Source organism: Cariama cristata, unplaced genomic scaffold, assembly GCF_000690535.1.
Source record: "Cariama cristata isolate BGI_N322 unplaced genomic scaffold, ASM69053v1 scaffold1066, whole genome shotgun sequence".
Lineage (NCBI taxonomy): Eukaryota > Metazoa > Chordata > Aves > Cariamiformes > Cariamidae > Cariama > Cariama cristata.
Genome location: NW_009622458.1, coordinates 52,037 through 73,855, shown reverse-complemented (window position 1 = coordinate 73,855; position 21,819 = coordinate 52,037). Strand labels below are relative to the sequence as shown.

Sequence of the window (21,819 nt, the reverse complement as noted above, 5' to 3'; positions counted from 1 at the left end):
ACTTTTTCCACCCAGGCGGATTCTGTGAGGTTCATTAATAGGTGTGAAAGACCAGAGCTGATGACGGGTTGTGACAGTGGGAACATATTAGCTTCCTTTCTGTTTAAGCAACAGATCTTGGGCACAAAAGGCAAGGCATTTTAAGCCACCAACCGAATGTATGTCTGCTTCCGAAACAGGAACATGATGCAGTCACCTACCGCTCCCTCTGCTCTCTGTAAGCATTTTGCTCACAGAGGAGAAGTTACAGGCCTTGGGCAAGCTGATGTAGGATCTTGTTTTACAAATGTTTGCACAGAAGCTACTGCTCCATAAATTAAGCATGTACCAATATAAATCACTCATTTGTTTAGCTGCACAGGGTAAGTCTTACTAGGCATCCAGCACAACTCTTTCAACCCACCATTTTTAAACCCTTGAGGAAGATCTTTGGTAAAGGTAGCACTCCTGCGAAGGTGCCAGAAAGAAAAGAAAGCAGCATTTCTTTTTCACATCCTGTCCCTAGAAAAGCACATTCAGAAAGGGATGTACTTACCTCAAAATCTAGCTCTGCGTACCGGGATTTCCGCCTCTGGGTATTCAAAAGAAAGAGAGATGGGTGAAGGTTAGTAATGCAATTGATGCAGGCGAGTGGGCACAAACTCAACCACACAGTGGATAAAACAGGGAGAGTCCTTCTTTTCCTTCTTCCTACACCTTTAACATGTTTCTCTGGCTCTTCAGGGTGGAAAGTGGAAGCCGTTTAGAGGGATTTGTACCAAAAAACACTGAGCCTTGAGAAGGGCTGAGCATGGGACTTAGGACAATTCAAGCTCTGTCCTAATTACGAGCTTGCAGGTTGTTCACAGAATGGGAAGCAGAGAGAGAGCAGTAAATCAGCCAACTGGATCTTCTGAGCACCAGTCAGCTGAGACTGAAGTTTGGACAGCAATGTCCAAGACCTGCTCTCTGACAATAGGCAAGAAAAAGGGCCAGGTGCCCTAGGACAGATCTCAGTGTAAGATCTAAGGTCTAGGAGAACTGCTAATATATGTAATGTTTTATCACAGGTCAGAAGGAGAAGGCTGCACTTATGCAAAACCCCTGACATCCTTCTGATGCTAAGAGCGTCATGAGGCATGCCTTAGGGACGTTTTACACCTGCAATCACTAGAGTTTTGTAATCTGTATCATGATTGAAGTCATCAAAATGGGAAACAGAGGCAGAGGACGGAAGGAGAATAGGTGATACAAGCCATGTGCCTCGTATTAAAAAGAACAGTCTTTGACAAATTAACATTTTTTTTTGGACTTTGCATTGCCTATAGGGCTAAAGACAGTTCATCCAGCAATGGAATACATCTGTGGAAGTCGTGAGAGATTTTAAACGTTACATTAAAAAATGGTATCACGTGCCAGTGATCTTCATGATAATACAACACTGGCAGTGCACGGTGGGCTGCATTTGGCCTAAGGTGGTTCTCTTGAAACACCTGGTGTGGCCAACGTTGAGGGCAGGGCACCGTTCTGAGCTGAGAACAATAAATTCACATGCTCACCTCCAAGGAGCTCATGGAGAGGGTGGAGACGGTCTCACTCTTGGACACCACACCCGAGTTCCCTGAGTCACCGGTGTCACACAGGCTGTTGGGAATCTGTGACTCATTGGAGATATTTTGTGGAGCCAGATGCTGCTGTTGTTGTATCATGGGGGAACCCTGAACCTCATTGCATGTCATGGTTACAGGCTCCCGTGGAGGACTCTTGACAACAAAGCCTGGGTCAGTTGCCATACTGAGGTGGATGAGCCGTGTCTGGGGCATCTGGTCAATATTGATGCTGTATTTGCTCTCGTCTTTGGGTGGTTTGGCCCGTAAGGTAGACGTGTTGGTAGGCAGAATGACGTAGCTAGTGTCCAGTGTTTGCTCTTGAGCCCGAGAGAGTTCTGAGTCCAACTTCTTGAAGATGTCCCCATCACAGATGTAGATGGACTTAGGTGGCTGGTTCTTGTCCTTCTTCAGAGTGAGAGTGTGATTGCTGAACTCATTCAAGTTGATGGCCCCCAGGTAGTGTGGTGAGCCCTGAAGATGCATCTTGGAGACATTGGCTGGAAGACTGTTAAAGTTGGATGACCCTTTCTGGTGATTGAGTTTCAATTTCTCTTCATCCGGCAGTGATGGACGCTTCAGTGTTCCTGTGATGGTTGAGGTCCTGCAGGTGGTGATGTCTTTATTCAGCACTAGGGAGACAGGTAAGCATCCTTAGCACCTCACCTAGGTTTTTATTAACACATCAATACACCTACCACAGCCACACCATGCTAGCATGTTCCCTTGGGCTTCTCAGAAAGAGGCTATGGTGGCAGAACAGTGTTTTGTACTATTTTTTTTTTTTAATCTAGGATGCTGAACGCAAAGCTAAAGCTAGGGAGGAAAAAAAGTTTCTCATTTTGAGAGAGTTCTCTGTGATGCGAATTTTCCAACACAGCCATAGCCAAAACTCCCAACTAGGCCAATACATATTGACATATTGATAACAATATCTTGAAAAGCAAATATATACGTATATATTATTTAGTACATGTGGTATATGTATATCTACGTAATATATATATTACTGGACTACGGAGGAGTAGAATTCTTTAAAATAAGAGGTTGCTTTCACACCAAAAATTATTTTCATTCAGAAAACAGCTGAAATGCAGCATTATCACTGATTTCAAATGTAAAATTTTTAATTTTTTTTTTTAAATCATGAACTGCTTCAGCTTGCTCTTTTCCTTCGAACATTTTCAGTGTCAATAACTTGGTATTTTAAAATACACCACATTTTGTCATAAATTTCTAACTGCTCTTCAAAAAGCTTACCTTCTAGTAATCATGGCAAGCCTTTGTGAGAGCTAATTATTTAGTGTTTTTCAATTTCCCTTGAGGAAAGAAAGGGGTGCCATGAATACTTCTTAATAGGTGAGGGAAACCTTAAACTGAGGACGAGGTGAACATGCCAATTAGGAGGTATATAAAGGACACACAGACATTCACTCCCACACAACACTGTCCACAACAAAACATCTGCTCCTTTACTAGGCATAAGAACCTATTGCTTAGTTGATTTTAGGCTGCAACAAAGACCTTAGGAAGATAATGACATCAGCCTTGATGTCTCCAGGGGATGGAAATCACAGACTGTGGGGGAGGGACGAAGTGGTGTGGGACTGAAGGCTACTTACCCAGTATTTCAGAACAGAAAAGGAGAAACAAATGCATGTTCCCCTTTCACTCACCTCAGAAGGAGAGGGGGAAAAAAAAAAAGGTCCTTTTACCTATTTTTTTCTCAATGGACCAGAGACAAGGATCTTTGGGGTAACCTGGTACTATTCAGCTGCTCCACCTGGGACAGAAGTAGGACATGACATAGGCATCCCATGGGACTGAGGACACACTAATTTTTCTACCAACCCATACTGGGAGTGATGGATAATGGAAGAGCAAAACTCTCCTCAAAGACTACAGAGCAGGCAAGGCAGGATGACAAAGATACTAAGTAGAATAAAAGAACTTTTAAAAAGCTTTTAAAGCTAAACACATTTGGTACAACTACGGCAGCCGTGGTCATCTTGACATTGCTAGAGGACATGTTAGGATAAATCAGCGTTATAGTGTATTCATAGCATACACTGTGTGAAGATGTTACTGAAGTCAAACCCTTCACTTGGGAGTGTCAGTGAGGTTTATTGATTCAGGCTCTTCTCCATGCTCACGACAGCTGCAGAAAGTAGGTTTGGAGAGGTCTGCACTTGGCTATCTCCAAGCATGGAGAGGAGTGAGCTTTCAACACTGAGCCATGGACCCAATCCTACCAGTGAATCTAAGTGAGGAGGTTATGAGCAGTATCAGGCAACAGCCTAACAGCACTTTATCAGAGGAGGAATGTCTCTTCAGGCAGACATCAACGAAAAAATTGTGTAGCTGTACACTGGCAAAGGAAGGGATGTCTAGGTTGTTAGCAAACTGCTGATTCAGGGTCTTCTGCCCTGAAATCATGTGAAACCAATCAGCTCCTTCCTTTCCTCTGGGATGCTCTATTTGGGAGCAAGGAACTTGGTAGCAGATCCAGAAAGGCTCCCTTATTGCAAAAGTCCAGGGTCTGCCTTGGTTTCCAGCACAAGGTGGGCTGCTGGCTGTGTAGCTGGTTGTGTGTGCCAACACCCAGCCTGGATGCATGTTTGTTGAGCATGTGTTCAAGTCAGATGTGGTCTCACATGCACCTTTTTTGCACATGATTCTTTGGAACTGAGATCTTCGGTGTCAAAAAGGAAGGAGGAAGACAAATGAGAAGAGGGAGACAGCTAGAAATTAGATTAGAGAGTGTAAGACAGAGAAACAGAAAGAAAAAAAATGTACAGACCCTGAAAAGAGATAAATGGACAGAAAGAGACCATGAAATAAGATATCACAGGGATAAGTGAGATAAATATACTGTGACCATGATAAGCATAGGGAGAGGGAGTTAGGCAGAGAGAAGGACAGGAAGAGATAAATAAGATATAGATAGATATTAGATAGATAAATGATAGTGACAGTGACAGACAAGACACAGAAACACAGTGACAGAGATAAATGTTGATAGAGATAGAAATACATAAATAACAAGTACAGCAAGACAGACAGCTGAGGACAGAGAAAATAAGTGATTGCAAGATAGAGAGAAAGAGATGAATTATAGATAAATACATTAGAAGCAGATAAATAAATGATAGATTAGATAAAGAAAAAGATAAATGAAAGGGACAGGTAGATGGGTATAGGAAGAGAGAGGAGAGAAACAGAAAGAAATAAAAAAGGGAGAGAAAGAGAAGGACGGAAAGAAGGAAGGAACCAAGGAACCAAGGAAATAAAGAGCGAATAACAAAGAGAGAGAGAGAAGATTTCCCATGACGGTAACTGAACACATAGTATGTACTGTCCTTGGCTAGGGTAGATCCTGGTTTGGAAGATATGAATTATATGCAAGTGCCAAGCAAGCTGGTATTTCTCTTGCTTGGGAGAGGGGGAAAAAATCTGGGAGGCTAAATGAAAGCCTAAATATCTACAAAGGGTAAGAAAAAAAATCCCAGCCAAATGTTGAGGCATGCCAGGACCAGGAGAGGACAAAACCTGCAGAGACAAACAGGTAGCAAAGGAGAATCCAGACAGCACAGACACCTCCAGGAGAATGAGAGAAAAGGAAGTTATTGGGGAAAAGGACTCTCAACTCATGCAGATCTTCAGGATCAAAATGAATGTGTGTTGTTTGAACACACAGCAGAAAGGTGCAGGCAAAGGACGAGAGACTTGACCCACCTCCATACGTACAGGCAGCTTACAACTGCACTAGAAGTGTGCACGCAGCCAGGTGGAGTGGTGGGAAGGCTCTCCAGATTCCAGACCTTCTCAAAGACACCTCTCCCAAGCACAGAGCTGTCTGAGGTTGGTGTGACTGGTGTGACCCCCTTGGGCAGGGGTTGCTAAAGCAAAGAAGGATCACAGTAGGAAGAGATGGATCCAATCTCTTCTTCCTTGATACTCTTCTCTGCCACTGTGTTACATGGGCCATAGGTAAGAAATAACACCTTGGGGGGCAAGGCTTAATCTTAGTTAAAAGGCCAAGAGAGCTACGGGGAAATAGGATAAAGAAAGCGTATGGGAGAATTAGGGGTGTTGCTTTCTTTGGGCCAGGGTTGAGAGTTAGGGCAGCCCACACAAGTACATGCAAGGCACCAAGACACACACAAATAAAACAGAAAGGAAAAAAAAATGGCCTAGTTCAATCCCCAAACCAGGTCACTTGTTGATTCTCACCTGTGATGTGCTCACCTGATCTACAAGCCATATCCATGTCCTTTTCAAAATCGGTCTGAAAGACAGAGAACGCAGAGGACGTGGTCAAAAGGAGGTGGTGGGGGAAAGAAAGGCATTTGGAAAATGTAAAAACCCACTTTACAGAGACAGAGATAACCTGTGGCTTTTGAACTTCAGGCAGTGGTAAAGCTGTAACACTGCTTTTCAGCTGGATTCATCTGTTCATCCATGCAGTAATTCCTGGGCTGCCAGATTAAAATATTTCCCTGTAACATGTTTATGCGTATTCCTAAAAACCAGGGGACAAGTTCCTGGCCTGATCTGCCTTGGATTTATTATTCCACACTTAGTCTAAGTGGATTCTCCTCCACTCATTAAAAAGATCTAGGGATGCTGCTGAGAATGCTCCATACCTACTGGGCTTTCTTGTGATCTATCACCAAGTCACATGAAGTGGAAACAAGTCTCTGCTTCTGAAATTCTTAGCATATAAAATCAATGGTCCCTGCAGGCACAAATGCTGAATAACTTTTTCAAGCAGTCAGTACAGCCAAATGAAACTCCTTTCTTCTTGCAGTATGAGTTAATCCTTTTTCTAAAGCTTTTAGCAGATAACGTTTCAAAGAACTGGATACGCTGAGTCACAGTGGGCCATGAGTTTCCATGGAGTAATGGAAAGGCCGCAGACTAGCAAAAGGTAGAAGAGTTCACTGACTATTTGTAGTGTCATTTCAGAAAGCAGACACTTAATATAATTGTATTAATGTGATTAAATGCATTCCAGTTGAATACTAAGAAGAGTGTGAAAAAAAAGAATCCCTATCCCCCTGGGATAAACACTTCAATATTAGCAGGTTGAGATCCAAGAGTTGTTGAAGAGCTGGTTGAGGAATTATATCAACCTTCTTGATGTTAATTTTTTAGTAAATTATTTGGGATATCACATAAATCTGAAAAGAATAGAAGAGAAATAAGACTGAACTAACATTTAAATGGACAAGTGGGATTACACAGAAAAATATAATTTCATTTTCATGATAGGAGTTCCAGAAAAATGTAACTGAACAGCCTGTACTAGTTCTACTGATAAATAAATAAAAGATAGGTTTATATTTAATACCAGTCAACAAGATTTTGTGGAAAACAGTTCTACTCAGCTAAGCTTCTTTTCATTTGTTGGGCAGATTTGGAGATTACTGGAAAAGGTAACGGCAAAAATGCCATCCTGCAAAGCTTTTGATTTCTTTGGTTATTTTACAACTCAGTCACTATAAAATAACATTATACCCTTCTAAAAATATCAGTGAGGAGTCATCATTCATGTCTAGATTCTGGAGCTTTTTGTGCCTTAATGTGAAGAAACTGATTGTAAGCTCTCTACTTCTCTACACATCCATCAACAGTGTAGAAGTAAATGTAATCTCATTGCTGAAAAACTTGTAGCTGACACAGAATTTTGCAAGGTGGTTGATCATGAATGAAAACAGGGAGTTATACAAAGAGACAAAAATCTGAAACTTCAGAATATGGTGACAATAGAGTAACAAATATAGTATCCACATTTTTAAAGGATGGTAGGAGTCTGAAGGGCATATGGAAAAGGGTTATATAAACAATTTGAAGGCAAATGTCTTACAGAGGGAGAGTAAAAAATCTCAGTGTGTTAACTTACTGAAAGGAAGACTGAGACTGGGTATGATTACGGTTTCTGTTATTGAAGGAGCGAAAGTACTAGGTACACAAGGGGCTTTCTAATTACACATAAATAAGCATAGCAAGAACCTGTCTGAAAATTAGAAGATTACACATTTAAATTAGAAATAAGGCACTAGTTTTTAAACAAACACCAATGAGGTGTGGTAGAATTATGTATCTCCTGATGTCTTGCCTTAAAGATTGTACTGTTTGAAATGAGACGTTGTACACAAGCACAAGCTACTTGGCTTAGCACAGGAGTGACTCAAAAAAAAATTGGGTTATGACACAGGTCTAATATTAGCTAGACGTTTTTGGAATTCATTCAAATCTTGTGATTGTCCTGATGTCCTTACCCTAGTCTCAGAAATCCAATGCCTCTTATATCATCTACATCATAACATTGAAGCAGATGCAAGACTATTCCCCATAGCTTATTCTTCTACAGCCTTATCTTGACTGTTTGTAAAGGATTTACACAACAGGAGCAAGGTTTACAGTGCTTAAACTATATTCTCAGTGAAGCAATGTAAATAAGTGTGCTTTTGAGAGAAACAAATCCCTTCCAGTCAGCATCTTTATAATAATGACCCAACACACTGTGATTAAACCAGTATTAAACTACTGCCTCCTAGCTCCAGCTAGGACAAGGCAGTGTGATGGGGATGAAAGACCTGGGAGGTATATTTTGGCTTTGTATTTTCTGGGAAAGAAAGAATCGCACCAAGATGTCTGCAAAACCTGGTGTGTAAGTTTGAGCCCCTGAATACCACAATGAAAAGAAACCAGATTTGTGTCAAAAGAGCCTATGCGAAGTGCTATGTTTGTTCAAGTGCAGATTTAAAGGAAAAAAGAATGATGATTGCAAAATCTACGATGCACAGAGCCCTTTGTTAAACATGCCCATAGGTCTCTTAATAATAGTCTAGGTGGTAGTTTTCCCTACCATTAGCTGAGCGTGTCCGTTCTGAAATGACCCCCCTGAGTCTCCATTGCCCTCTTCTTGACGATCTACTACTCGGCACTTCACAGCATCCTGGACCTGCAGAACAAATGGATTTGCAAAAGTCAAAGTCAGACAGGAATACCAAACCATATTAAAGAAAAGTCCCTGGTAGAGCCAAAGAACATGGATCCTACTTTAGTAGCATTCAGGTATTCACTTCAGATGGTTTATATGTTGCATCGCTCACATAGTAACAGAGCAACTCAAAGGTTTTACTATGTTGGTCATCTCTAGTTGCTTGATTTATATAGTCAAGAATAAAAATCCAAAACTTACTGAAAATCAATGGGAAAAAATGCCAGTGACTGCAATGGGAGTTAAATGCAGGCCCATATTCATAATACAATTACTGGAAGGAGTCTTAGCCAAGTCAGTGGTGTAATTCCATTGATTTCATTGGCCTGACATAAGAAATTAATCTGTTTTACTTAATTTAAAGGCGCTGTAAGAAGACAAAATGAATATTGAAAAAAAACCTTCTTCCTGTCTCTGTTATTAATAGTCTATCCACTCAGTAGGATGAAAAGAATAAAAGAAACATAAAAGATTTGTCCTTTTCTTCCCTGATATAATTTACCATTTTAAATCTCCACAGGAAGGCTGGAGAGAATTTACTCAATTTCCTTGCTTGATTATTGCTAGGTTTACTTTCTAGTTCGAATATCTAGGCACTAATGCCAACATAAAATCATTCTGTAAATCTCGGTGCAAGTTGCCCCTCTTGAAATCAAACAAACAAATTGTTTTTCTTAACATTCCATTTTTAGAGGTGGGGTGTAAGCATTCTGGAAATATTAATTTTGATGTTAAACAAGCAAAGCCTGAGATGTTAGCTAATCTAAGACTGTCCCCCAAATTCCACTCTGCGGCACACTCAGCATGACAAGCATTCATTCATCCCTTGTCCCTCTGACTGATACTGTCATGGTCATTTTTGTGGTCACTGTCTACACAAAGGCAAAAGTTCATAGGATTAGAGAAGCTACCAGGCTGACTGGACATTTTTCAGATGGTTTCTATGGCAAGTATGTTGGTTATATAAAGAAGAATGACTCATTCATCTCACCTCCCGCCTTAGGATGCAATGGACCATAACGATGACAAAACCCTCCAATGAGTCAAAGACGGCAAAAAGGATCTGGAAGAGTGCTGACCGCCGATCTGTGATTGCCAGAACTGCAGACATCCAAGTGAGAGCCAGGAGAGGTAGGACCACGCAGGAGCTCCAAAGGGATGCCCTGTCAAGGGAGAGAAAAAGAAAATTCAGCTCCACTTCAGCCTCAGCCACTTCCATGTGAGATGATAACTGAGCCTCCTGATCCCATGGGGCTTCAGAAGACTTCTTCAGCAAACGTATATTTGTGCCAGATGTCTTCTGAGCCCCTGTCACAGGGAAGCAGGAAGATGCTTTGCACACTCACGCTACCAAAACAGGTGACACACATTTCTACAGGAGGGACTACTTTTCAATGGTGCAGTCATGCATAAAACTTGAGGTGGGGAGGAAGGATGCAGATACCTCACTCCCCCTTTCATGCCCTTCCCACTCTATGTCACTAGTCCACAACGATGGCATTTCCCAAGGAGGGGAGACAAAATACAGTCACTGTACATTGCCAAGGAGAAGGGGAACAGTTGCAGCAGAGACTGGTTTGTCACGATGGCCGTCGGTACTTGGGTTACAGACACTTGGACTTCCACAGCACATGGAAGACACCAACACTGGGGACACGCGTCACAGTTTCAAGTGACTAAAATGGACAAGCATAGAGTTGATGTGGAGACTGATATTTTGCTGTTGCTCCCTTATGATACAGCTGATGGTCCCTACAACGCTATGTCAATGAGGATCAGGAGAACTGATACCTGATACAATTTTTTCTGTGAAATTTTTCTGCGTTCTTGTGTGATCTCCCCAGTTGAACGCTTTGAAAAAAATTACACTTGTTTTTATATTTAGCAATTATTGTAAATAAGTTTATTTTTGGGTGGACATTCTGGGTTAAAATAACTGAAGATTCAAGCCACTTCTTAATTCACATGACAGAAAACTGGACAAAACAGTTTTCTCTAAAGCAAGCACTGCCCCATGAACCTCCACTTTATCTGTGAATGATGGTTCTAGAAATGGGAAAGCAGCTTTGTTCCCATGGACTATTTAGTCATTCAGCTCTCTCTCCAAAGAGAGTCCCAAACAATTTTAACATCTTACTAGGGAGATTTTAAGCTGTCAGTCATCCTATATATTTGGCAGCACTGGTGCACCAAGAGTATCAGGAGAACTTTTCTGTGGGCTTTTATCTAACAAATAAGAGTAGACCTATGCACAGGCTGAATAACAAGTGAGCTTCAAGATTTTTCTGTGTACAAAACCTCAACCTATATACTAACAAACAAATACAGGCAACACAATAAATTACAGGACAGATATCATGACACATGTTTTACAGTACTTACATGGGATTTGCTGAGCACTTTCTGATATATGATCAAGTTTTTAATAATGTTTACTTGCTGGTTATCCAGGTACCGCTCTCACAGACCTCAGTGAGAGTTTTACCTGAACAAAGCTGGAGCTTGGACAGAGGTATGGACATCAGGATGTAACGCCCTGGCTTCAGTTAACAGTTTTTCAAGGATTGTTACATCAGTTCTTCTGTAATGATCACATACTGAAGTGACGGGTTATTTTTGTAATCATGATGAATCTCTGATTGCAAATATTTCTACAACCTATCCAGACTTGGATGTGTTCCTTAGCGGTATTATTAAGCAATGTAATTTACCTGAGGGATCAGGTAAATGGAACATATTTTTTTTCAATTAAGCATTATGAGACTTCCATGTAAGGTAAAGGCCATGACATAATCTGATACCTTGTAATTTTATACAGGATGACAAACTGAATGTTTTTGAACATCCAATATGAACTATAACTTCAAAATGTTTTTTTTTTTTAAAAAAAAAAAAAAGAAAAAAGCAGCAACCAGACAGCCCTCAACCAAACAACTCCTAAACAGAAGTTTTTATTCCACTTCTCCCTCAGCCCTCTGAAATCTGCCTCATTATACTGAAATCTCTCTTTGCTATTATTTGCAGTGGTGCATTAATAAAACTGGCTAAGCACTGAGTGCAGCAAAAAAATCAGAGAGGCAGGGAAGCCAAATGGAAAGATAAGGCTTGCTCTGTAACATGCCACTCTAGATGTGTCTTCCATGCAAGTATCAGCAAACACAGCATGCCTGATGTATAACTTGGTAGATGAAGTCATTCCAGCAGCAACTTGCAATTGTGATTGCTGGAAACCAGCAAAATCAATAGAGGCTGCTAGAAAAGGTCTGTACCAGACAACACTGCTTCTTGGAATTATCTGGTCTTCCTGCATACTCTTAATACACACACATGTGTACGTTCCTACCACCAACGTGCAAACAAGAAACCTGGCAACCATATCTGAGAATGGATCTGACCTGTAAGTACGGGTCTGAAACAGTCATCTAAATTTGGATGGGTTTTCCATTCTTGAAAAGAACTGCAACATCAGATTGACAATGATTTGGATCTGGATCCAAGATTTAGATATGGATTTGGGGTCATAAGGGATGCTGCTGAGGAGGTAAATTATGTTTCTCTTTAGCAAATGGTTAGATTTCAATCCACTGGCTTCAAAACTTGCATAAAAAAATTATGCAGGCACCCTGCTTTAAAAAGGCACTGCTTGCCTACTTGCTATCCAGAGCACAGATGCAATGATCCATAACCACAGTGGGCTCCCTTCAGAGCTCCTGCTGTCTTCAGGCAGGACTCAGTGAGTCCTTCCCAGCCCCTTGCTCTGTGTGTCTCCATATGGGCAAACTATTCGACTTTCTTCTGAGTCGAGACGTCCTGACGGACTTCACTATTGCTCCGAACATAAGCAACCTTAAATCACCATTTCAATCTCTGCCCTTCCAACTCAGATGATGAAAACAGTATTACACCACATATTCACCTGGAGTAAATCAGGATTTTCCCAAGTGAGTTGTGCTGACTTACACCAGCTAAGGTTATGCCCTTTCATCTCTCATTGTGATTCACCTTGCAGATGCCTTCTCAACAATACTCATCCCTTACAAATGTTATGGAAATGCTGCTTGACACTTAATGCATAATCTCTGTTCTCGGGCAGTAGGTGGCAACAGGTCATAGGAATGTAACTTACTCATTTCACTTTCAGAGCTCTGCTTAGCTTTTGAAATATTAAAATTAAAAAAATTACATTTTTTTAAAAAATCATATCAAGACTGGGATTTCAGAAGAAAACTCAGGGGAAGATAAGTGGATTTCCTGTGACATTGCCCTTAATTCTACTTGCTGTGAGCTGAATTGATAGCAGCACTCATACTTATGCCACCTTTCCATCTGTCCCTTTTTTAGGAGGTACTACGCATCCTTAAAAGGTTTCAGAATAACTGATAGGACCTAAGAAACTTCATGTTGTGGTGCTACTTGATGTGAAATGAAACTATTTGTTATATAATGACATTGTGATTGGCTAATGACTCTTCATTATGGATTATCTATGATCAATGAATCCAGGATTTTTATTGCTTGAGACAAAGGAATTAGCTGGCAGATCCTCTTATTTGTGCCATACATGACAGCACTCATGATGAGTGACAGCAATATCAAGGGAAGATCCTTGGAAGCACAATGCTGGTTTATTGTGTGATGACTATGACACGACAATGTTATTCAGCAGTACAGTTGTGATGTCACGTTGTTCCTCCCCACCACTCCACGCTATTGTTGCATTGCAGAGGAACGGCGTTACTTTGGTATATGGCAATGCTACTGCACTGTACAACCAAATATAATTACAATGACGTGTGATGACATGACAACATTGTCCACAGCTTTATCTAGCATGGCAAAGACTTAGCCTTATAGAAGGACATAGCAGACCCAGGTCTGGCAGCAAGCAGATGATGGTCTTTGGTCAAAATGCAAAAAACTAGTTGTGGTTTTGTTCTTCAGACAGCTGGCAGCCTTGAGAGTCTTCATCTTTGCAAAAGAAGCAGGATAAACTGATGGCACTTAGAGGATAGCAATAGAAAGAGAAAAAAAATGGGTTTGGAAACAAAGATCTACATGAAGAAAGATTAAGAGGCCTGCACCCTGACAAAAGGCAAATGCAGGGGGACACAGAGTACATGCCAACAAAGATGTAAAGGGCCATTATAGAGAGGTAAGTGATCAATTCTTCTCATTACTCAACACAGACAGAGCATCCAGTACCATAAGCTAAAGAAGCAGTAGAAGGAAAAATAACTTTACAGTTCAGAAAGCATCTCCTGGAGAGGAGCTCTGAAAAGGGAGATGATAGGTGGACCCAACACATAAGGCAATGGATGGCTCCTTACATGCTGTACAGAGGGGCACATGCTGCTCCACTATTCTGATGAGTGTGCTATTCCTGCCTCACAGCAGTTCTGCTACAGGAAAACCACAGTACAAGGATTTACTTTATTTGTTCTCTTGTGTTTTATCCCTTCTCTAACTTGTATTCCTCCTAAAAGCAAGAGTGTTACCCCAATTTTAGGGACAGTTTCAGAGAAACTCCCTTTAACTCAATTTCCATATAACAAACATAGGAAATCTGTAAGTAGAAATGAGGGGGCATTGTGCATCTTCTTCCCATGCACAGACAACATAGAAACACAATATATTATTTCCATTTTCTCCAAAAGGCGATTCTTCTCTCAGTTGCTGCAATCTGAACTATACAATTAGGGGAACAGCAAATCAAATACCTCTAAATGAGACAGGCAGGTAATGAAGTAGCTATGGACAGACTGCTTGATTATTCACCCATAATAATAGAAGCTGTTCTTTGACAGTCCAAGCAAGGACCTGTAGTATTCAAATTCCTTGAACTATGAGAACAACACTCTTCTGAGGAACAGTTTCCTTCACAAAACCAGCCATGCATGTAAATATTGATTCACATTAGACCTGGAATCACAATACAGACAGAAAATTTGACATCTAAGACTTCCGTGAAAGACTTTGAGTCAAGAAGAGAAGCAAATCACTGAGATGGGAGATTTGACACGTGAGCTTCTGATGACATAAGAGTGATGATGTCTGCAAGAGTTGCCTGCAAGAAGAATACACTGTGCCAGGGCTTTAGTCTTGGGCCAGTCTCTTCCTTATGGTCAGAACTTCAAAGTCTGTATTTGCAATGCACTGCCTGGCAGGAATTCCTTCCATCCTTCCATCCATCCGTCCATCCATCCATCCATCCATCCAATACTAATCCCTGATATCTGCAGTGGATGTCCTCGTTCAAAGCAAATACAAAGAAATGGCATGCCCCCGAGGTATATTTTCCCTGTCTCAGACAAAAAATTTTCACAGGTAGCAAAGACAAATTAATTATAAGGCAGTATGTCAGAGGCTGACGCTACCCTACCCTACAGGCAGCAATAAACTGAAGGAAATGTGGCAACAGAGGTCTTCCAATGGCAAGATATGCTCAGCATCTTCTCCAGAACAACCCAAAGGGAAAGTTTTTTTTTAACCCACACCTATCAAGTCTAGCTAACCCTTAAGAGGTCATAGACATCCAAAGCTTTCCCTTTGATCATGTACCAAGTCAAGAAATTGCACAATTTCCCATGCATATTTTTTCACTTCTGTCATGATTACTATTCTATCAGTGGTTTACCATGTTTTCCCTCAGTTACACATCCCCTTCTCTGATTCCTTCTCTCTTAGACACAGATATTACCACAAAGAGTTGCTCAAAACTTCTACGATTTCCAAAAGCCAAGAAAAATGGACAAAAGGACCTATCCTTTCATGGCATGCTATCCCAGAAATGAGCCTCTGAAACCTATGGGAGGTAAGCTGGAGAAGGCATGAGCAACCCCAGCAGGAACAAGGCAGGAACATCCTTGATGTGCTCTCTACCAAACAACTATGGCTAATTCCCGGTCAGAGAGGAGCCAGGAATCCTCATGGCATCTGATTTATATTACAAGACTTCAAAACTGAACGGCAAAGCTGGTCGAAGGTCTGGGATGAAGGCCAGCAGAATGGTGGCAGTGGCATGAAGCATAATCAGGGCTTTGCCTTATTAACAACCTCATTTACAATGGATTTGGAGGAATTAAAACAGAAACAGTTCAGCTGCAGAATGAAGTGAATGACAAGGATAGATGAGGTCTGAGTGAACTAATTCTTGTATTACTCAGTGGTTCCTTTGCAAGGACAAGAGCATAGGACACTTCAGGACAAACAACAAAACCAGTACTGGAATTTATCATCTAAGGTATTCTATCTGTTGGGAAAGAAAAGACGTACCCTCTTACAAGATTTCTCCATTTCTATCAAGCCACTTAAATTAGAAAAGCAGGATAAGCATATCCCTTTTTTTTTTCTGATTTGAAGATGAATCCGAATATGTGATTTATGACAGACCAATATCAGACAATATGGTAGAAAGACTTGAGTTTGGTTTACTTTTTAAATGAATTTACTATGAATCGAAAGCCTCTCTTATTTAAAAGTCTGGTTTATTAGTAGTAAAGCTTCTGCTGATTTAGCATTCCTCTGCAGTTGCAGGAAACCAAAATGCAGTGACCTGCTAATTTCAGACTTGTGGTACGTGTGTCTGGACCAATGCCATCTCACCATCTCAGTTGGACACTGTTGTAAAAGATAAGTAAACGATTTCAGCACTGAAAAATATATGAGATTTTGTTTAGTTTTGCGTCTCATAGAAACTACTAGCCCTTAATTGAGGTGATTGCATGTTTTCTTTTTATAAAGACCATTTCTGTTTCATAAATGGACATTTTTCCCTAAACTCTTATGGATTTTATATAAATGGCTCGGTTTTCAGAAAAAAGGGAGAAAATCTTGTGTTTTGATTTTCTTTTATATTTCTACATGTTGAGATTTGGCACTCAGCTGCCTATTTTTGTTTAGACTAATTAAAGGTAGGAGTTTTCAAATTGCAAATGTGTAGATCTAAAACTTTCTTTCACATATTTTACATATATTACTTTAGACATCAAAACCAAAATATTCTATCACTTGGAAATCATGTAGGTAATAAAATTTCAAAAAGGGAAGGAAGAAAGACAAACCTTCCCTCCTCGCTCTCCCTCCTACCTTAACCTTTGGGAAAAAAGCCAACTATATAAATAGCAACAATTTCTCCAGCAGAGCAAAGCTCTGGCATTTTCATAATTTATTTTTTTTTTTACTAACTCCTGCAACATCTAAGAAGAGATTTAACAGCATTTGACTTTTATAACTCAGAGCTATGAAACACTTTTAAGATTTTGAGAACCAATTCCAAGTGCTTTTAGGGGTCCAAAAGAGGCAGTCAACACTTATCAAATCAGAACTGCAGCCTTACGAGGTATTAAACTTAACTCTATCTTTTTATAAGAGAAAAAAAAACACTTGGAAGTGACTCACCAGCTCACTTAAATCATGCTCAATGCTCTGCAATCTCTGGAGTAAAAAAATCAAGCACATGCTTAAGTATTTGACAAAGCTGGAGTTTGAGGCCCCTGTCTATCATCAAAATCAATGGGAACCACATCTTTAAGTCTGTAACTCCAAGAACTAAATTAAATGGGGGCATTAAATGTATACCCAATTTGCAACAAACGAAGAGTCCCTTTGTCTTCCATGGGCTGCTCACATGCTTAAACTTAGGCATGTCATAAAGTGTTTTTCAGGACCCAGCCCATCAGCTTTTGCTCCTGGGATGTTGCAGGAGCCCTACACTAGTCATGGCCCACAGAATGAGGTCAGGGAGAGTTGGGGATGCGGGGAGGTGGGCAGGGACATGGGGAGAGAAAACAAACAAGGGTTGGTGAGTGCAGGGAAATGAAAGAGGGAAATAAAATAAATTAAAAACAAAAAAAAAGAAAGTGGAAAGTAAGAAAGAAAAGAAGTTGAAATTAGAGGAACTAACATGGCGTTACTGGTGGCTGTGGCCGAAACTTCAGCAGAAGAAACTACTCCACACTTGGAACATTTGAGCGTCATGCCGTAAAGGGGCACTGCCATCTGACTGCAATTAAAACCAAAAGACTGAAACAAAACAAAACACTTTGCTTATGAACACAAACGTAGAAAGGAAAGGAAAAGAGAAGCCAAAAGAAAGAAAGAACAAAAGAAAGGAAGAAAGAAGAAAGGGAACCAACCAACCATACCCAGTTTGAAAAGAGAAATGAAAGACAGGCAGGAATAAAACTCTCTCATCTGTACCACTCCAGATGCGGGAAATGGGAAAAATGTTCAATTCAGAGATGTGTTGGTGCCGCTGGAGAGGGTGGAACTGTGTTGGTGAATGTTTTGCCAGATTCAGGGTCTCTCTCTCTGGCACCCATGGAAGAGAAACCAGTACTGCTCTCCCAGTCTCCTCCTCCTTCTTTTGGTTTGTTTTTGAGAAATTGCTCTTATCCCTCCTGGCCTTTTTGCTCCAAAACAAAAAAGTTGGCAGGGTTGTACAGTAGAAGGCAAGAAGTAGGGCTGTGGGGACTGTGCTTATCTTCTTTCCTAAAGCAACACAAGGGATAAGTCATATATTTTCTCCACTGGGCCTTGTGTGCTAATCCTCGCCTTGATGAGGATCCTCACGTGGCAGCTGACAATACTAGGAGACAGGCAACTCTTTGATTGCTTAATCTCTGATGAAGGACATGCAGATGGGACTGTTTATGTCCTTGAAGTTAGGCATGAGCTTGGATGTTTTGTAAGACCATCAACCTGCCCTGAAGGGAGTCGGACTGGCTGACTACTTTTGAGACATTTCTTCTCTCAGATCTTGTTTTGGAGCGGAAAACATCTTTGGGATGAACCCTGAGACTTAGTCACATTAGTTGTTCCCACTTTTTCTGAATGGGATCAACGACAGAACCAGGCCATTGTGGGCTGCTGGTATAAGGGGCTGCAGGGATCTGTTAAAGGGCATGTCCTCATGATTTTTAGAAGCTGATGTGTGTGAATCTACCTAGCTGACAAGCTAGCTCTTACTCAGGAGCCCAGAAGCCACATTAGCTTGGCATTGCCCCAGTTTCTTCCCAGAATTTACTAGTTTGTGTGCACTATCTGATTTGCATGGATAGACATCCACATCAGATCTGGCTTAGAAAATGGGCAGGAGTCTGCAAAACATCCGACAGACCTACATGCAGTGCCTGATATCAGAGAAGGCATGAACATCACTGCCACAGTAGGTCTGTCATTCTTGGGTGATGGCAGGGCAGCTGGTGAGGGGTGATGTTTGCAGGTACCAAATGTCAGGGATTTTACAGCCCTGCCCTGCTTGGGAGAGAAATTAGGAAACGTGACAGATCATTTCTCAACATTTATGGTTTTGTGTTCAGTCTCACTGCAAAAAGGACATCCCATGAACACCAACACAGCATTGTCAGTGGTCCTAGTGGTCCACTTTCAAGTGGCTATTGATTGATCTTTTAAATAGTTATAGTGACATAAGCCATTACTCCTTTCCAGAATAACGGCTAAGGTATCCCACAGAAACTTTCAGCCTTCAGACACAGAGAAAATTAGCTCCTGTGTCAATAGATACATATCTTCCAGGAAGGATGGTGTAAATCCAGTGAGGACAATGGCTGAATCAAAGATAAAGTGGGTCTTGAGAGGCATTAAGTGCATGACCCTTAAAAAAAGACAGCTTATCCCCAGATCTATAAGCCACAGAGAACAGATAAGCAGAGAGACAGAGAGAGGCAGAGATAGGCAGCAAAAAGAAAGTAGATTGATTTGAAGAATTTGATGGAAAACTATACCAGAAAAAACATGAATGACACTGAATCACAGAGAACTGGCCAAAAGACCACTATAACACACAACTGTAACTGCTGTTGGGTGTATTTATGCAGAAAGTTGTAAGCAGTAGGCACAGATGTGGATACATTTATAATCTAATTTGGTCTTGTTGGGCACATGAGGTTGTTAATATATTGAATTTCCGTAGCAGGTTTATATTGGTGCCTGTATGTATGAAAGGGTAGCTAATGAAATAATCACAGTGAATAATACGTTCATTTAATTTAGCTTTTTCTGCTTCCTAAATATCCACAAACAGCTCACAGACTCATCTGGTGTGTTCACTGGAGCCTGGACTTTGCTACCTTTTATCGAAGTGCTTTACACCACACACGGTCCAAAGAGCCTGAGCACTGCTTCCAACATGGAATATTCCTAGATGACAGGCGATCCGAATCTGTTCCTATTTTAATGTAGTTATATCTTTCCAATTACTTTCTTCTCTATGCACTGACAATCCAGCTCTGTTACACCCCGCCAGGACAGTCATGCAGAGAATATTTCATACAAGATCTTGGGGCAAACTTTCTGAAGTCCTCTCTATAATCAACAGAGAGATAAAAGAAGTGAAGGTCCTCTAAGGGGCAAGTTGGAACAACTAAACAAGGCTCCCGTCTCTCTCCAGTAGTTACAGAGGAAACCTAGGGAGATTAAACTCAGCAGGCTAAAATTAGCCTTTGTGAATATACCCTATAGTCTCATCCTTCTTCCCTGGCTGCATGAGCACACAAATGCTTCTGGAATAAACGCTGGCTGAATAAATTTAAAATTAATTTTAAAGGCTTCTGCGTCTGACATTAAGACATTTGTTTTTAGTAGCGCTCCTGTCAATAGAGCTCAAACGCTGTCGGTGCAGCTGACCGCAAATGGAGACTGTTCTGCTGGGAGACACTTGCACGGTTTTCTCCCATGCCTGGACAGGAGTTGGGGCAGTTGTGTGCATTTCTCCAGCTCTGCAGGTAATCACACCCAACTCTCTACAGCCTGGTTTTATGGTAGATCTATAAAGTCATTGCCATTAGAAAGTCAATGTTTTCTGACAGATGTGACAACAGTAATCATAGCAATTTCCTCTGCTAAGTGTAGGGCAAAACCTGTAGTGTCTCAGGTATTATTTCATGGGAACTGTTAGCACTGATTTATTTGTACCAACTGATCTGTGGTATGTGTACCGGGCTCCTCTTAGTGTTCAACAGGTCTTTTTTGGTTTTTTCCTCTTTTTGTTTTTTTCCCTATGTTTTTGCAACACTAAACCATACTTCTTGCCTCTGCTAAAGGAAACACAATGTTTCTTTATACCATCTCCTCAGATCCAAACATCTCCAAGGCCGTTCGTTACTCATTCTGATTATCTTCAGATCTACCTTCCAACACGGTTCCCAAGCCCAGGCCAGAAGCGGCTAGCTAAAGGGAAGGGGCACCAGCGCTCTCAAAAGTGCTTCCGCACTCTCAGCGGGTGCACTTCGAAAGGAGAACAAAATCACTGAGCACAGAGAAGGCTTAAAAGTGCTGCACACACACACACGGACACGAAAGAGGGGGAAAAAAAGAGAAAAGAAAGAAAAAATAAAGAACATCAGAAAAACAACTTTTTTTTTGCGTTTGCTTTGTAGGTTTTGTTTTCAAAGTACAACTATGAATGTGATCAATAACCGGCTGCTGTGTATTAAATAAGGTCATTCTGTATGCAGTTTAGATTAGAGAGGGAGAGACTGAGAGACAGTAACTCGCTGCTCTGCTAATCCAATAAACCATTTATTCCAGCGCTGATTTTCAAGTGCAATTCTCTTGCTACAGACTCTGCCTGCAGTTCAGGTGTTTTCTTGAGTTCTCTCTTTGTAAAGAAGGCATCATCCAGAATAAAGCACTCGCTTGTTAGCAGCTGCTTTAAGAAATGCACCAAGGTCGCTCCTTCATGTCCCTGTTCAACCCAGCGGCAACTCATAGCTTTAATCATCCAAACCTGCTTAAGTCTACTCTTACTATCATGACCATGACACTGCTCAGGCATCAAGATTCCCCTCTTTGCTGCACCGAGGGACCACGCCGCTTGGCCATGTCAACACTGCTGATAAAACATGAACCTTAACAGATCCCTCTGTTTCTCCTGTGGCTGGGTAAGAGCTTGCTTCTGCCCTCAGTCTTGCTGCCTTCACTCAATTAAAAATCACTTCCAGCAGAACTACTCGATAGTGAAATGACAGGAATACTGAACCTCATCTGTACTTTCTGCCTTTATCCTCTGAGAACCAATTTTAATGCCCAAGGCTTTTGCAGCACTGCAGTGGATAAAGCAAGCAGCTTATCCTCTCTGTGAAGCCCAGGAGTGCAGCAAACAAGGTGACAGGTACCCATGCTCCCTTCACTTTCATAGGTAGGGTATACCCTGTACCTTCTCCACCAGTCTGCCAAGGTTTTAGATGCTGCCTGTAGCTATGG

General features: G+C 41.2%; 1 protein-coding gene across 1 annotated transcript in view; it reads right to left on the bottom strand.

Annotated features, from left to right (window-relative positions):
- LOC104163340 (brain-specific angiogenesis inhibitor 1-like) overlaps positions 1-21,819 on the bottom strand; it is a gene marked incomplete at its 5' end in the record, with an annotated part of 68,566 nt that overhangs the window by 13,632 nt on the left and 33,115 nt on the right. Inside the window, 5 exons of the mRNA XM_009702323.1 lie at positions 536-571; positions 1,539-2,218; positions 5,835-5,874; positions 8,461-8,556; positions 9,587-9,758. Of these exons, the coding sequence (XP_009700625.1) occupies positions 536-571; positions 1,539-2,218; positions 5,835-5,874; positions 8,461-8,556; positions 9,587-9,758 (1,024 nt within the window). The remainder of the gene's footprint in view (positions 1-535; positions 572-1,538; positions 2,219-5,834; positions 5,875-8,460; positions 8,557-9,586; positions 9,759-21,819) is intronic.